General features: G+C 62.5%; 1 protein-coding gene across 8 annotated transcripts; it reads left to right on the top strand.

The window, feature by feature from the left end:
* Window positions 1-634: 634 nt before the first annotated feature.
* Chrm1 (cholinergic receptor muscarinic 1) lies at window positions 635-9245 on the top strand. Of its 8 annotated transcripts, none has more exons than XM_087203693.1 (5): window positions 643-815; window positions 1809-1910; window positions 2283-2358; window positions 4262-4516; window positions 6941-9245. In XM_087203693.1, the coding sequence occupies exon 5, from the start codon at window positions 7011-7013 to the stop codon at window positions 8391-8393; it is 1383 nt and encodes a 460-aa protein (XP_087059819.1). In that variant the 5' UTR covers window positions 643-815; window positions 1809-1910; window positions 2283-2358; window positions 4262-4516; window positions 6941-7010; the 3' UTR covers window positions 8394-9245. The 8 variants fall into 8 exon arrangements, with proteins under 8 accessions (XP_004874477.1, XP_087059819.1, XP_021107506.1 ...); XM_021251845.2 differs by lacking the exon at window positions 643-815 and adding an exon at window positions 6072-6698 and having other exon boundaries at window positions 1458-1910; window positions 4225-4516; XM_021251847.2 differs by lacking the exon at window positions 4262-4516 and having other exon boundaries at window positions 686-815.
* The last annotated feature ends 6182 nt before the right edge of the window (window positions 9246-15427 follow it).

Genomic DNA, 15427 nt, shown 5'->3' with positions numbered 1-15427 from the left:
CGGAGCTCAGGGGCAGAGGCTGACTCAGAAGGGCTCAAAGGGCAACCTAGGGGCTCACTTTCTCTCCACCACTCCAGAGTGGGCCGGATTTTTTTTCCCTCGCCGGTACTCTGGATTGAGAACATGGCTTCACACTGAACCACATTCCCAGCCCTCTGTGTTTTTATTTTTTGTTTTGAGACAGACTCTCACTCAATTCCTAAATTTCCCAGGCTGGGCTAGAACTCGCAATCCCCCTGCCTCAGCCTTCCCAAGTGCTGAGATGACAAAGCACAGGGCCCTGAGGTCCTGGAACAACAACCTGTAGGCTTGGCAGGATCTCCAGCCCAGGAGGGCTCAGGCACCGAGAGTCCGCCTGCCACCCCATAAAGTGGGTGCAAACCCGGAGCCCTGATATGCGGGCACAAGGATCGCATCGCACTAGCACGGCCCTCTCCCCAGCAAGCGCTGCCTGACCTCCGTCCTGCGCGGACTGGTGGAGAAACCGAGGCCCCGGTGGAAGGCTATTCTCCCAGAGGCCCGGCCCGGCCAGCCACGTCCCAGGCGGGGACCACGTGCGCCGCGCCCAAGCAGCCGCGTTCGTGCAGCAGTAGGCGCTAAAATAAGCCGCTTGCAGCCGCGGCTAAATCAGGCGTGTGTGCGGGGGCGGCGAGCGAGCCGGCGCGGGAGCCTCTCCCTGGCTCCCCCCCGCCCTCCCCTGCCTCGGTTTCCCCAAGTCCAGGCAGGAAGCAAGGAGAGCATTCAGCGGAAGAGAGGAGATCCCCCTGCCTCTGCCGCCCGAAGACCTCTGGAAGAAGGGGGGCCTTCCCCAAGGGGTGAGCATTTCTACCCCGGGGGTGCGGGCCAGAGGGAGCTGGGGCCGCCAGAGGGCGCCAGGCCCAGTCGGACAGTGACCGAATGGGCGCTCAGACCCCTCGCAAGTGGACCTCAGGCAAGGGCGCCCCTGGGAGTCCGGGCCACCGTGCCAGCGCCCCGTCCAGGGCGAGGCGCCCGGGGTGGGCGGGGTCCCGAGCCGCACCTGGCCTGTCGCCAGTCCTGAGCCCTTCGCGGTTTCTGACCCCCGGGGCCTCAGAGCCGTGTTGGCGTTGGACTGGGCCCCGCGCGGCCCCCCAGGGCGCGGTCACCTAGGAGACGACGCGGAACCGAGCGGGGGCGGGGAGCACGTGCGCGGGTCCGACGGCTCCGGCTCCGCGGCACCTGGTCCGGCGGGCTCGGGGTGCGTGGTCACGCCTGCGAGCACCCGAGCCACGGGGTCCAGGCACGCCAGGTGCCACGCGCCCACTCCGTCCTCCCGCGAGCACGCGGCGACCCACGAGCGCCCAGCCCTGGGTCAGCGCCAAGTTGCAGCCTCGCACGTGAGGCCCGGTGTGTCATTTCCACGCGCGGGCCTGCGGGGGAGGACACCAGAGCGCGCGGCCGGGTGGGGGCGCGTGCGAGGGCCTCGCGTGTTCGGGGGCTCCGCGCGGCCCGGGCGTGCCGGCAGTGCGGGGCGGGGGGGCCTCCTCCGAGCGGGCTGCGCCCGGGCGCGCCGGGTGTGGGTGTTTGTCTCCAGCATCCGCCTTCCCTGCCGTCCGGGACTTTTCCTTCCCGCGCTCGCGCTCGCCGCCTGGCCTGCCCGGCGCCCCGCCTCCGCCCTCTCAGGGCTCCAGGTGGGTGCCTGGGGCCGAGGAGGTCGCCGGCCCACCCCCAGATGCCGCCCGAGGCCCGGCTCCTTCCTCCGCCCCCTGCCCTCCTCCCGCTCCCTCCCCCCGGCTGCCATGCCAGGGGGTGGGACGTGCCAATCACTGGCTGTGCCGCTCCGCTGCCAGCGCAGGGCGCAGCTCCCCCGAGAGCCAGGTGTTTGGGTCCCGGGAGACGCGGCGCCTGGAGGAGCGCGGGGCTGAGGACCCTGCAGACCCCGTGTCCCCACGGTGAGTGCAGGCGGGAGGTGCGGCCAGGCAGAGGGGCAGGGCTGGGGTGAGACTGGAGGCTGGCCCAGGGGAGGAGGCACCCCAGCAGGGGGTCTGCAGGTCTGAGGCTGGGGCCACTGGACCCTGGCTGTCCTCCGCACCCTGGCTTTGAGTGGGCATCTCCGATGTTTCCCTGGGCGCTGGTCAGCAGTGGAGATGGAGACCCCCACTCGGGGTGAACAGCCCCAGCCCAGGAGGGAGGAGGCTGCCCAGTGCCTGGTGACGAGTGGGCGGACAGGGGCCAGCGTGCAGCCCGAGGCACCAGTGTCGGTAGAAAACCAGCTCCCCCTTCATGGGGCACCGGTCCCAGCATCTCCCCCTCTCCTCCCTCAGGGTGCCCCCCCACACCGTCAGCCCCCCAAGATGGACTGACCCAGGTTGCTGGCCTGTGGACAAGCTGGAGGACAAGGTGGGTGTTGGGCAGAGTCCCCGGGCTCACTGGGGCAGCTGAGCGCATGAATGGCCACACTGCCTGAGGAAGGTGGCCCTGGTGGGGCGTCCTGTTTCCAGTGCCTGCGGTGCCCACAAGGGAGGTTCAGGCCTGGGTCCAGGCAATGCCTGGAGACCGTTGGGCACCAGGCCCAGGACACCACTGTGTGGAGTTCCTGCAGTGTCGCCAGCCCAGGCAGGCAGTGGGAGAGAGCAGGCAGACCCCGTGGGGTGGTAAGTTACCCGTGCCACGGCGGGGGGCCCTTTCCCCCAAACACACCTGCACCTCCACCGGCTGCCCTGGCCCTGTGCAGCTGGGAAAGGAGTCAGGCAGCCTCCTGCCTCCAGGGACTGGCTGCCCACTGGCTCTGTCCTGCCCGGTGAGGACACTGAGAGCTGGGGACTGAATTGGAAGTGCAAAGGGACAGCCCAGGAGTCAAGGAGGGCAGCAGATCTAGGAAGGAGCTGCCCACTACACGGATGGAGAAATTGAGGCTGGGGGAGGCGTGCCCCCAGCCACAGGAAGGAGACTGAGGGGTCCCCGTTAGCGCCCGTCCTCCCTGCCCTCCCTCCCAGAGCAGGCCAGTGGGGTGGGGAACGGGCGCCTTGCTGGGAGGCGGCAGCAAGGCCTCCAGGCAGCAGGCACAGCGGAGTGGGTGAGGCGCTGGGTGCTGTGCGGTGGTGCCATGGTGATGCAGGGGGAGGAGGGAAGAGAGCAAAGAGGAGAGCAGGAGCGGTGGGGGATGGCAGCAGACCTGGCCCTGAGGCCACTTCGCTCTAGAGGGGGTCCAGGCCCAGCCTGCTGGCCATGGCGCTGCTCAGGACCATCATGGGGAGCACATTTGGCAGTGGCTCTGGGATGACGGCCTCTCCCACGCGTCCATCTGTGCAACGTTTAACTGAGGGCTGCTGCCGGGCGTTACAGGAGTGACCTGAGCTGAAAACGTGGCCAGTTCCACCGTTTACTCCCTTGTTTTGAGACCGGTATCAGGGGCAGCAGGGTGGGCATCTCTCATGGGTCAGGAGCCCCCGGGGAGAGGCTGGCCTGTGGCTAAGCTTCAGCAGGAGCCACCAGGCAGGGAACCGCACCAGAGGAGGGCCCCTGGCCACCTGCCGGCCCTCTGCTGGCCACCGTCCCCCAGAGGTCTCTGCCCCCGTCTGAGCTCTGTGCAGGCCACGGCGACAAGATGGCTCCACTCCCCCTCTCGGCCTCCGCTCCACCTTCCCGGCGGGCAGTGCTCAGGAATCTGCCCTTGCCGCCCCTCCTCTGCAGCCAGATACCAGCCCCAAGGGACAGGGATGGTCCAGGGCTGGCCTGGTCAGGTGGTTGGTGGAGTCAAAGGCTCTGACCTCATTCCTTAACCCTTTGTGTTCGGGCTGACGCGCACATGTGCACACACGTGCACTCCCGTGGCTTCCCTGCAGCCAGGAGGCAGGATTTCCTTGGTCCATTTTATTGATGAGCCAAGCAGGGCCTCACCAGGGAGCAGAGGTGCAGCCTGGAGGGGCGGGAGAGGAGGGCTGTTCCTGCGCCACTGGTGTGTCTCCCTCACGAACATTTGCTGAGCAGGTACTATGTGCTGGGCCCTGGGAGAGTGAGTTCTGCCTGTGCTGGGCCCCCTACCCGCACTCACCGCCGTCATCCCTGTCCCGTCACCCCCAGGCCGGTTCAGAGTAGAGGACCGAGTCCTGCCCACAGGGACGGGCGGCGAGGCGGGTCACGGCGCAGAGCAGGTGTGGCCGCCAGCCTGGACTCGGGCCTAGTTGCCACACTGGCTGCTCCCTGAGGGCCTGCAAGGTTGCTGCCCCCTCTGCAAACTGAGGATAACGGAACCTCTGTCCTCAGGGGTGGGAGCAGCTAAATCACGTCACCTCGCTTGCAGGACGCACTCAGCTGTGCCTGGGAGGTTCCAGCAAGCAGTGACTCCCAGTTGCTGTGATGGTATTCGCAATATCGTTAAAGGCTCCACAGCCTCTCCCGCGAGCCCCAGGCCTGGGCACAAGGCACCTCCCCGCCCACCGCCATCCTCACCCGGCCCCTGGGTCCCGCTCAGCTGGGACTCACACTTTTTGCACACTCCTGGACGCAGAAAGGCTCCCAGGGCAGGACAGCGCCTTGCCTGAGGTCGCACGGCCAGGTGAGGGCTCAAAGCCAGCAGGGGGGCGGGTCGCGGGGCTGGCCGGGAGGAGCTCCCAGCCCTGCCTGCCCACCCGCACCCTGGTTCTGACCAGAATAGCGCAGGCAGGCGAGACTGGACTGCCTGTGGGGCTGGGTCCTCTGTCAGTTGACATTTTGTCATGGATTCTTTGCACTGATTTCTCTTTTTTAAAGTATTAGATTAAAATGTTGTTTTGGGGCTGGGGATTTAGCTCAGTGGTTCCGCCACCAGTCTCGAAAGCACAAGGTCCTGAGTTCGATCCCCGATACCAAAAAAAAAAAAGTTGTTTCCTTGAGTCTTAGGTGCCCCTGAGCCATGTGTCCTTGCCTGGGTGGGGAAGAAGCCCAGCTTGGGCTGGAGGTGCCATCCACCCCTTCCTCTGGGCAGTGGGCCTCCCCATCCTTTGCACCCTGGGTGTCACATGGTGCTGAGTTCAGAAAGCTGCAGGACAGAAGTGGGGAAAGCCCCACCCGATCCCAGCCGCGCGGTGGTTCCTGACCCTGGGGAAGAAGTGTGCATCAAAAATTCATACTCAAGACAGTTTTTGCTTTTTTGCAGTACTTGGTGGGTGGAACCAGGGCCTCCCATGTGCTAGTTGAGCACTCGCCCCTGAGCTCCATACTCAGCCCTTTTTCAGTTTTATTTTGAGACACGGCCCTCCCAACTTGCCCAGGCTGGTCTCCTCATTCAATCCTCCTGCCTCAGCCTGCTGAGTGGCTGGGGTTACAAGCATGTGCCACGACACCCAGCAAAATAAATCATATTTCAATGCACTAATCTTAAAATTCACACTGGTTAAGGACAGCCCACAGGCTACTCATCAGTTCTTCTAAAGGAAATTTCATTGGGACAAACTGCTGGGGCCATGGTCCTTGCTCCTGCCCTCCTGTGGGATCTGAATCTTCGTGCCTTCCCAGCCTTGGCCTCCTTCTGTAAAATGGAGAGTGAGGCCCCAGTCCCAGGATGCTGAGAGGATTGAATGGGGTCACAAGGCCACACGGCTGGCACCATGCAGTGTCCTCCTCAGCAGCAGTGGAAGTAGCAGCAGCCACCATTGTGTCCAAGATTTGTAATCAAAGCAGGGGATGGTGCAGGCGGGAGGCGCACTTACGGCCACACCAGCCAGGATGGGCGTGGCGCTCGGGGGCACCCCCCGGCCAGGGGCATCCGGGCACTGTGACCCCCACACGTCCCTGTGGTGGTACTATACTGGTGGGGTTTATTCCCAGTTTTCAGTTCCAGACACTGGGGCATAAAAAGCCACATCACTCGTGAGCGTCACTTCCCAGTAACTAGCAAAGCCTGGATTCCAGCCCAGGCAGTCCACCCCTGTGCACACCGCGCTAGACACCCAGGCCACACTGCAGCACAGCCCTGTCTGTCACAGGCACAGGTCCCCAGCTAGAAAGAGCTGCTCACGTGCCCTGGGCCACACACGCTCCAAGTCCCACACCACAGAGGCGCTGGTCACAGGCCAGGCCCCTGAACCCCAGGGCTGGGCGGCCCTGGCGACCTCTCTCCCTTGGGGCTGCAGCCTCAGGAGTGGACAGACAGTGCCTGGGACCCGGAGCAACCTTCCCTCTGCTGTGACCCCGGCTGAGGACTCAGTCGAGTCACTGGAGCTGACCCGGCGCACCCTGGGAGGACAGCCTTGGTGTGGGCGCCTGCCCGCCAACTGCCGTCACCTGCTTGGTGCTGAGCCACACTGCAGACCCCAGGGCAGGTCCTCCCAGGCCCCATCTGGGGCCAGACCCCACTTCCTGGGAGCTGAGGCTGGGCCCGGACTGGTCTCTGGCCCTCCTGGACCCCTGCTGCCTGCTGAGGGCCCGGGCCAGCCCACCCCACCCCTCCAGTGAGCACTGGCCCCTCCCTGCCTGTCTCCCTCCTCGCCCCAGGCCCTCCCTCCTTCCCGCTGTCCCAGTTTGATGGCCGGCTCCCCATGGAGCCCCACACACTCTACTCCCACTCCACTGTGGCCACCCTGCAGCTGCCCGGAGCCACGGCCAACCCTGATGTGAGGACAGTGAGGTGTCCTCCTGGCACACACTTGATAGCTCAGTCACCTGACTGAGTGCTTAGCAGAAGAAGGTCTGGACACAGCCAAAGCCGTCACGAAGCTTTGATGGGGCTGAGCGAAATGCTCTGAAGGCCGCGTGGCTGGGTAAGAGTGGAGCCATCCACTGGGCCGTGTGTGCTGGGCACCACAGGAACAGCTGGTGCTCTCCCAGTGGGAACAGAGGCTTGGCATCTGCATGGGGAGCTGGAAGGAGCAGCAGCTGCCCGGGGCCTCAGTGCTGCCACGCCAGGCTGAGTGCCCTGTAATTGGCCTACAGTGCGAGGGCGACTTGCACCTGGCCGGCAGTGCCCACGCAGGTCCCAACCAAAGCTCGTGTCTGTTTCCAGGTGATGACGCCCCCCTGAGGATGCCCTCCGTGTGACTGCACGACCGGGCTGCCCTCCCCACTAGGCCACCATGAACACCTCGGCTCCACCCGCAGTCAGCCCCAACATCACCGTGCTGGCCCCTGGAAAGGGACCCTGGCAAGTAGCCTTCATCGGCATCACCACAGGGCTCCTGTCGCTGGCCACCGTGACAGGCAACCTCCTCGTCCTCATCTCCTTCAAGGTGAACGCAGAGCTCAAGACAGTCAACAACTACTTCCTGCTGAGCCTGGCCTGCGCTGACCTCATCATCGGCACCGTCTCCATGAACCTCTATACCACCTACTTGCTCATGGGCCACTGGGCGTTGGGCACGCTGGCCTGTGACCTCTGGCTGGCCCTGGACTATGTGGCCAGCAATGCCTCGGTCATGAATCTGCTGCTCATCAGCTTCGACCGCTACTTCTCGGTGACCCGGCCGCTGAGCTACCGCGCCAAGCGCACACCGCGCCGGGCAGCCCTGATGATCGGGCTGGCCTGGCTGGTCTCCTTTGTGCTCTGGGCACCGGCCATCCTCTTCTGGCAGTACCTTGTGGGGGAGCGGACAGTGCTGGCTGGGCAGTGCTATATCCAGTTCCTCTCCCAGCCCATCATCACCTTCGGTACTGCCATGGCGGCCTTCTACCTCCCAGTCACTGTCATGTGCACACTCTACTGGCGCATCTACCGCGAGACAGAAAACCGGGCACGGGAGCTGGCTGCCCTGCAGGGGTCTGAGACACCTGGCAAGGGTGGTGGCAGCAGCAGTAGCTCGGAGAGGTCACAGCCTGGGGCCGAGCGCTCCCCAGAGAGCCCACCAGGCCGCTGCTGCCGCTGCTGCCGAACACCCCGGCTGCTGCAGGCCTACAGTTGGAAGGAGGAGGAGGAGGAGGAGGAGGGCTCCATGGAGTCCCTCACATCCTCGGAGGGCGAGGAGCCCGGCCCAGAGGTGGCCATCAAGATGCCCATGGTGGACGCCCAGGCGCAGGCACCTGCCAACCCGCCCCCGAAGAGCCCCCCGAGCACGATGAAGAGGCCCACGAGGAAGGGGCGCGACCGAGCCGGCCGGGCCCAGAAGCCCCGTGGGAAAGAGCAGCTGGCCAAGCGCAAGACCTTCTCGCTGGTCAAGGAGAAGAAGGCCGCCCGCACCCTAAGCGCCATCCTGCTGGCCTTCATTCTCACCTGGACGCCGTACAACATCATGGTGCTGGTGTCCACCTTCTGCAAGGACTGCGTCCCTGACACCCTGTGGGAGCTGGGCTACTGGCTGTGCTACGTCAACAGCACCGTCAACCCCATGTGCTACGCGCTCTGCAACAAGGCCTTCCGGGACACCTTCCGCCTGCTGCTGCTCTGCCGCTGGGACAAGCGGCGCTGGCGCAAGATCCCCAAGCGCCCCGGCTCCGTGCACCGCACCCCCTCCCGCCAGTGCTGAGGGCCCTGTGCCGCCCTGCCCTCCACTGTCCTGAGCTGAGGCCTGAGCTGCTGCTCTGCCCAGGCCAGCACCTCCTGGACAGCCAGAGACACCCTGCCAGCCCCACAGCAGTGGAACCTGGGGAACTGGTTTTTCCGTTCCCTACTCAGTGGGAATGGGCCTGCACCAGGAAGAGACCTGAGGAGGATCTGGGCTTTGCTCGTATTTACCTCAGGCAGGAAGCCCAGAGCCTGCTGCTCAGCTGGGGGTCCATCCACATCCTCCTGGGCCTTCGCCTCGCCTCAGCCGGCTGAGCAGCTGGACGGTGAGCTCTGGAGGCCACAGCCAGCACTGACTCCTGACGCTGAGGAGAGAAGCTTGGCTCCAGGGCACAGGAACCCCGGCTGGAAATCCTTCCCCACTCCCCAGGAGGGCTCAGCCTCCCCCCAAGACTTCCCCAAAACGCCCTGTGTCACCTCCCAGGCAAGTGTCCAAGCAGCAGCAGGACAGTGACTGCAGGGAGGGTCTGCAGGGCTGGGTGGCAGCCGTGGGGCCAGGTGCCAGGTGTTAAGTGTCCAGCTGTCCTCCCTGCTGCCCCAGCAACCTCGGCCAGTCCCTTCCCACCTGGCTGTCAGCCATCACCAGGCCTGGACCGCTAGACTCCTGCAGCTCGGCCAGGCCCCGCATGCTGCCCACCTCCAGCCCTGCCAGCCTTTCCCTGCAGTGCCAGCTGCAGGTCCCCTCCTGTGCTCCCGACCGACCGACCGACCGACCGTGCATGGCCTCCCAGCAGCCCTTGCCCTGGCCTGGCCGGCCCACATGTTCTTTTCTCCACCTCAGCAAGTGCTAAGTCTGAATAAAGCCACACAACCAGCAGGTGTCAGGCCTTTCCTCAGGTGTCAGGCCTTTCCTCAAGTGTTGGCTGGCCCTGGGCCTAGGCCAGGGTGGACAGGTAGGAGGCCCAGGAGAGTGGGATATGGGATGTGGCCTGACGTCGGCTCCAGGAGGGCCAGCACCCAGCCCTGACTCAGGTCAGGGGGCAAGAGCTCCAGACAGAAGGTGGCTGTGCCTTGTCACCAGAGGGGACGGGGGTACAAAGCCACTCCAACTTCCAGTTATAGGCTCCCTCCTTAGACTGTGGTGAGCGGGGCTGACCCTCCAGCCCACACGGAGGTCCCTCATGGGGGAGGAGCCTGACGCCTCATGCCAAAGACCCAGAGGAACTAATCCTAGAGTGGGGTGCTGGGGGGTTGGGAGTCCCCAAGCCCTAAGGGTCACGGATTTGCCAGAAGGAGGCCCAGGACAGCAAGCCTGTGACAGTCCCTGTCACCCCCTGGAGAGAACAGAGTGAAATGGGAGTGGAAGCAGGCACAGCAAGGGAAGTAGGGCCACCTGGAGTTGTCCATCAGAGGAGCCAAGCAGGCAGGGCCTGATCGGCAGCACGGTGACACTGCCAGCCTTGGTGCCCAGTGTGCCAGTGGAGATGGTTGCGTGGGCCTGGCACACCGAGGTCACTCGGCCTCCCACAGCCCAAGGCACCGCTGCAGTCACACGGGGCACCACCCCTGGCACCCAGGGAAGGGACTCTCCCACCCAGTCAGGTGGTCCGGGCCTGATGTCCTTTTCCAGAAGGTGACAGCCCATAGCCTCCTGGAGAGGCATGGGGTTAGGACGGACAGCCACACCCAAAGGCATGGCCCAGACCAGTAGCCTCGGTGTCACCTGTGAACTTGGTAGACAGGCAGATTGTTGGGGTCACCCTAGGTGTGCAAATATGGAAACAGAGTCAAAACCAGCCATATGCCTTTGATCATTTTTGTGGTACTGTCATTTTACCCCAGGGCCTTCCCACTGAGCTACATTCCCAGCCTTTTTTAAATTTTTCATTGTTCATCTGAGACGGTGTCTCCTCCCCAAATCACCAAGGTGCCCGGGCTGAGCTCAAACTTGTGATCCTCCTGCCTTGGCTTCCTGGTGCCTGGATGACAGGTGTGCGCCTCCACGCCTGGCTTGATTTTTGAGACAAGGTCTCACTTTAGCCCAGGCTGGCCTCATACGATCCTCCTGCATCGGCCTCCCCAGGCCTGGGACCACAGGTATGTGCCACCATAGCCACCTGGCCATGGGGCCTGAAAGCCACCCTCCCTGTGGTTCTGATGCAGGCTGAGTGCGGAGAGACCCTGGCCCAGAGGGGTGGGGTCCTGGTAGGGTTCAGTCCTTGCAGAGGGAGGAGTGGGATGCACCTCCAGCTGCCAGGACTCCCAGAAGTCCCTGGGCAGCAGGAAGGGCAGCACAGGGTGGACAGGAAGGCTGGACCCCTGTGCCCAGCTCCCTAGGCTGCCAGCTCAAGACCTGACGGTGCCTCCTCCTGACCTGTGTCGTGTCCCTGCTGGTGTGGAGGCCTCAGAACCTCAGTCAAGAGTGGAACTCCAGGCTCACCTGGCGTGGCCTCTGCTGGAGACTGGGAGGAGGGCCCTGGCTGTGCTGGAATCGGGTTGGGGACAGTGGCTCACATGTGCCTTATCCTGAGGACCTTGTGTGGAGCTCCGTGCATCCTCGGGTGTCTCTTGCCCTTCGTGTTCCTGTCTCTGATAGAGCCACAAACCTCTTGCTGAAGAGGGAGGAGGATGGGACAGACGACAGGAAGGCACCAGCAGCTGTGTGATGAGGTGCCCTGGGCTCCGACCCACACCCCTAGCGTTCCCCACCCTGGCCAAGGGGGGTGGGGGGACAAGGCCTGTGGGACAGCATGAGCATCGGGAAGGCCTCTGCCAGCCTCGGAGCAGGATTGCTGCAGACCCAGCAACCAGAGAGCGAGGACAGGACCCGACTCAGGGGAGAGGGTAGCTGAGTGGTGTCACCTGCCTCACCATGAGTGGTCCTGCTCTGCCCAAAAGGCTCCAGGCCTCAGCAGGAAGCAGGGAGAGGCCCCAGCTCCCCAAGTGGCACCTCATCCCCACCATTCCCACCTAGCCCAGGCCTGGAGAAGGGGTGCAAGTTCAACACTGGGTCCCCACGCCCCAGGCTCGCCACTGCTGCCCGGTGTGACTCTGGCTCCATCTGCTGGCAGCCTCGGGGATAGCCTGGCATGGGAGCCCTGTCCTGCTTCTGGGGGGCCTAGGAGCAGCAGGGTCACTCGCTTGTGTCCCATTGGGACTCTCCAGCATCAGCCCAGCTCCTTGCCAGCTTGTGAACCCCAAAGTTGGCAGGATGAGCAGAGCCCTCACCAAGATGCCTCCCCTCCTCCTGGCGTCCCAGGCCCAGGGAGTCCTCACTCCCTCAGCTGACCCACAGGAGCCCAGGCTTCTCTACTTGCCCTTAGGGCATAAGCCCTCTGGACACCTGGTGCCCATGCCTGGCCTGAGCCCTGCTGGGCTTGAAGCTGTTGCTTCTAGTGTCGTCTTGTTTTAGCATCTTTGTAAACAAACTGCAGAACTCCAGGAATCAGAGGACTACAGAACAGACCTGCAAAGCGTTCCCCCGCCCCTGTGATGGCCCCCTGCTGGTCCCCCTCACCCGGCTTATTTCCTGCCTGTCAGGCACTGCCCACCAGAGCCTGGGAGTCAGAGTCGGCCTGGCTCCTCCTGTCTCACGGCTGCTGCCTCCTGAATACACCTTCGGCTTCAGCCCACAGCCACCACCCACAGGACACTCCCGTGAGTCCAAGACCTCAGGCTCCTCTGTTCAGGACCAGACAGGAGTGTTCCAGACTCTGTTGGCCAAGAGGGGAAATCAAGGCTCCTGTGGCAGGGCTTGTGCTAGGCAGTCTTGGACCCACACCGTCAGAAGCACTCACAGTCAACACTCGTGAGCAGGGCAGCAGGGCTGTGTTCTGATAAAAGTTTGCTTCATATAATTTTCACGTGTCACAAAACATTATTCCTTCAGTTTGTTTTCCAGCCTTTAAAAAATGTAAGACCTGGGGCCGGGGATTTAGCTCAGTGGTTTCGCCGCCTGCTGCACAAGCGCAAGGATCCAAGTTCAATCCCCGGTACCAAAAAAAAAAAAAAAAGTAAGACCTACCTAAGCACAGTGGCATGAGCCTATAATCCCAGCTACTTAGGAGGCTGAGGCAGGACAGCTGTGAGTTGGAGACTAGCCCAGGCAAACATGGTGAGACTTTATCTCAAAAAAAAGAAAAAAACTAGAAAAAAAAAATGGAAAACTCTTTCTTAGCTCACAGTTGGTACAAAAACATGCCCACCAGCCATAACTGAACAACCCATCCATTTTCCATGCTACAGGCAAAGTGATTTTTGCCAAATCATAGATCCAATGTTTTCAATCCCTTGCTTACAGCTAGCAGAGAGCCCAAGATTTAAAAAATAAAATAAAATAAAAAGCCAAGTCAGGCATGGTGGCACATGCCTGTCACCCAATACTCAGAAGGCTGAGGCAGGAGGATCACTATGAGTTTGAGGGCTCCATAGTGAGTTCAAGGCCAACTTGGAGTATGTAGCAAGACCCTATCTCAAAAAACCAGACAAAGCAAAGCTCCTTCTGCCTTAGGTGTAGCTTAGAGACAGTGTTTGCCCGGTGCAAAATCCCTTCTTCACCCTCAGCCTCTCCAGTGACTCCCCCAACCCCATAGACTGGAATTTGCCCTTTTGGTCCCCAGATCCTCAAAGAGGCCAGAGCTCCCTCCTTCACGCTTTCACTCCTTCTGGTTCCTCTCCCCGAATGGAATATGCTTGTGCCATATTGCCTGTAAACTCCCATGCTGCCTTCAAGATCCAGAGAAAAAGAGAACTTGCCCACCCCCAAGGCACAAGGGACAGCAGGCGTCAGTAGGAGGCGGAGAAGGGCAGAGATGGGCAGAGCGGGTGCAGGGAGGGAGGAGGAGGAAGGCCAAGGTGCGGGGGAAATGGCAGATGACAGAGACGGGCCCCGGGAGCCCACTGCTGCCCAGCGGCCTGTCCAGCAGTCTTGCGAACTGGGCAGCTCTGAGGGGGCTGGAGACCCAGACAGCCCGAAGGCCAGCTGTGCTGCTTTCCTGGAAAGTGACTTTTGCCCAAAGGTAGACCAAATGCTTTTGACTGGCGCTGACAGGAGCCAGCCAGGACCCAGAGCCAGCTCCAACTGCTCCACTCAGGAGTGGCACCGCTCTGCCCTTTCCTTGCTGGGGAGCTGTAGACAGGAAGCACAGGGAACCATGGCCTGGGCCCTGCTTTACCTCTGACCCGGAGCAGTGTGGGGTCTGAGACAACCTCCCAAGCTGTGGCCTCGTCTTCCTTCCACCTTACCTCATGCTGGGGATGGAGCCCAGGGGTCCCCAGGCGTTCTTCAGAGGTGCCAGTTTACATGGACCTGAGAAGGCCGGCGTCACGCTGGCGAGGGTGAGCAACACCTCCATTCAGAGAGGAGGACGAGGATATGGCGAGGGGATCTGGGCTGGCACTGGGCAGGGCTGACCAGACAGGCACAGGGTCAGTGGGCACCGACAGCCATGCGGTGGCTGGGTCCTGGGCTGCAGGCCGAGCTCCCCCAGAACCTTAGGAGGAACCCATTCTGCTGCTCCTGTGCCTGCACTCCTTACTGCAGAGTGCTCTTCTCCCCCACCACAACACGACCTTCCACACCCAGCCTGGGCCTCAGGCACTAGAAGCTCAAGCTCAGGCGGGAGCTACCCCTGCAGCACCACCCCACCAAGGACGCTCAGGGGCACCCAACAGCTCCGAGGCTTTGGTCCGTCAGGCTGTGCTGACCTGCAGGACCTCTGGTCCCCATCCCAGTCCCCATGCAGAGCCCCAACGGACACGGCACTGCCTGCCAGGAGCACTGAGCTCCTCAGCCTCCTGGCACCACTCCTGGGCCCCCACTGGGGAGGCTTCAGCAGCAGGCCTCCGCTTCCTGTCTGGACAAGGGCCCACCCGTGCTGGTCCTTTTCGGTCACTCAGGAGACACTGGTGTCCCCCAGAACTCTGCACGTGCTCCCTCTCCAGCCAAGCCCAAGTGCAGACACCAGAGGCGGCTGAGGTCAGCCTTGTGCCTGCCACGTGTGGTCCATGGTGGAGATCAGGCCCTGGGCCTCGCCTGTGCCGGAGGAGCGCTGCCTCCAAACCGCGGCCCAGCCCTGCATGGCCCTGAAGTGCTCTACAAGGTTTCTGCGGCCTTGGGCCCAGCCAGCTGGTGCCCACCAAGACTTCAGAGCTTCTCTCTGAGACCTGAAAACCTTGGGGAACAGCGTCAGGTTCTCAGCTGGCCAAGGCTGAAGGGTGGAGGCTGGGCTGCGTGGGTGAGGGACCGTCTGCCCTCATGCTGTCCCTTGGCTTCTCCTGACCTGCCCCACCCTGGCAGGGATCTTTGGGATACAGCAACGCCAGGTCAGTCTTCTGGGTTTTTCTGAGTTAGAGTCTCAATGGGTAGCCCAGGCTGACCTCAGATTCTCAGCAATCCTCCTGCCTCTGTCTCCCAAGTGTTGGGATTGCCTGAGGGCGCCATGATGCCCAGTGCCTGGTTTGTAGTCTTTTCAGCTCTAGGGACTTCGGCCTACAGCAGCCACTTCAAAGTCTGACAGCTCCATCTTCCAGAGCTGAAGCCCCAGCTAGCCCGGCCCTTGAGCCCCACCACCCAGCACCTGGGCCTCTGTCAGGCCTGGCCTTTCAACAAAGTCTCCTGCCGCCCACCCAGGTAGCCATCATCTCCCTCCCTAAGCAGCTGCATCCCCACCACAGGCACAAACCTTCAGCCACCGATGGTTCCCAGGGCTGGCTCATGCCCAGAGGGTCCTACTACCTGTTCATGGCTAGCTCCCTGCCTCATTCCCAAAGGGGTCTGTCCTCACTTTCCACTCCCTGCTCGTCTCCTGCCCTGTGCCAGACTGGCAGTGGCACCTATAGTCCCAGCTGTGTGGACGGCTGAGGCAGGAGGCTCACTCCGGTCCAGGAGTTTGAGGCCAGGCTGGGCAATAGATCATGACCTCATTGCAACCCCATTACACACACTCTCTCTCTCTCTCTCTCTCTCTCTCTCTCTCTCTCTCTCTCTCTCTCTCTCTCTCTCACACACACACACACACACACACAGAGATGATTCTCAAACTCTGCTTTAGAAAT

This window comes from Heterocephalus glaber, unplaced genomic scaffold, assembly GCF_053883595.1.
Source record: "Heterocephalus glaber isolate CG9 unplaced genomic scaffold, H.glaber_assembly_v1.0 deba00001806, whole genome shotgun sequence".
NCBI classification, from domain to species: Eukaryota; Metazoa; Chordata; class Mammalia; order Rodentia; family Bathyergidae; genus Heterocephalus; species Heterocephalus glaber.
The sequence above is the reverse complement of the archived record's forward strand: the minus strand, read 5'-3'. Positions and strand labels throughout refer to the sequence as shown.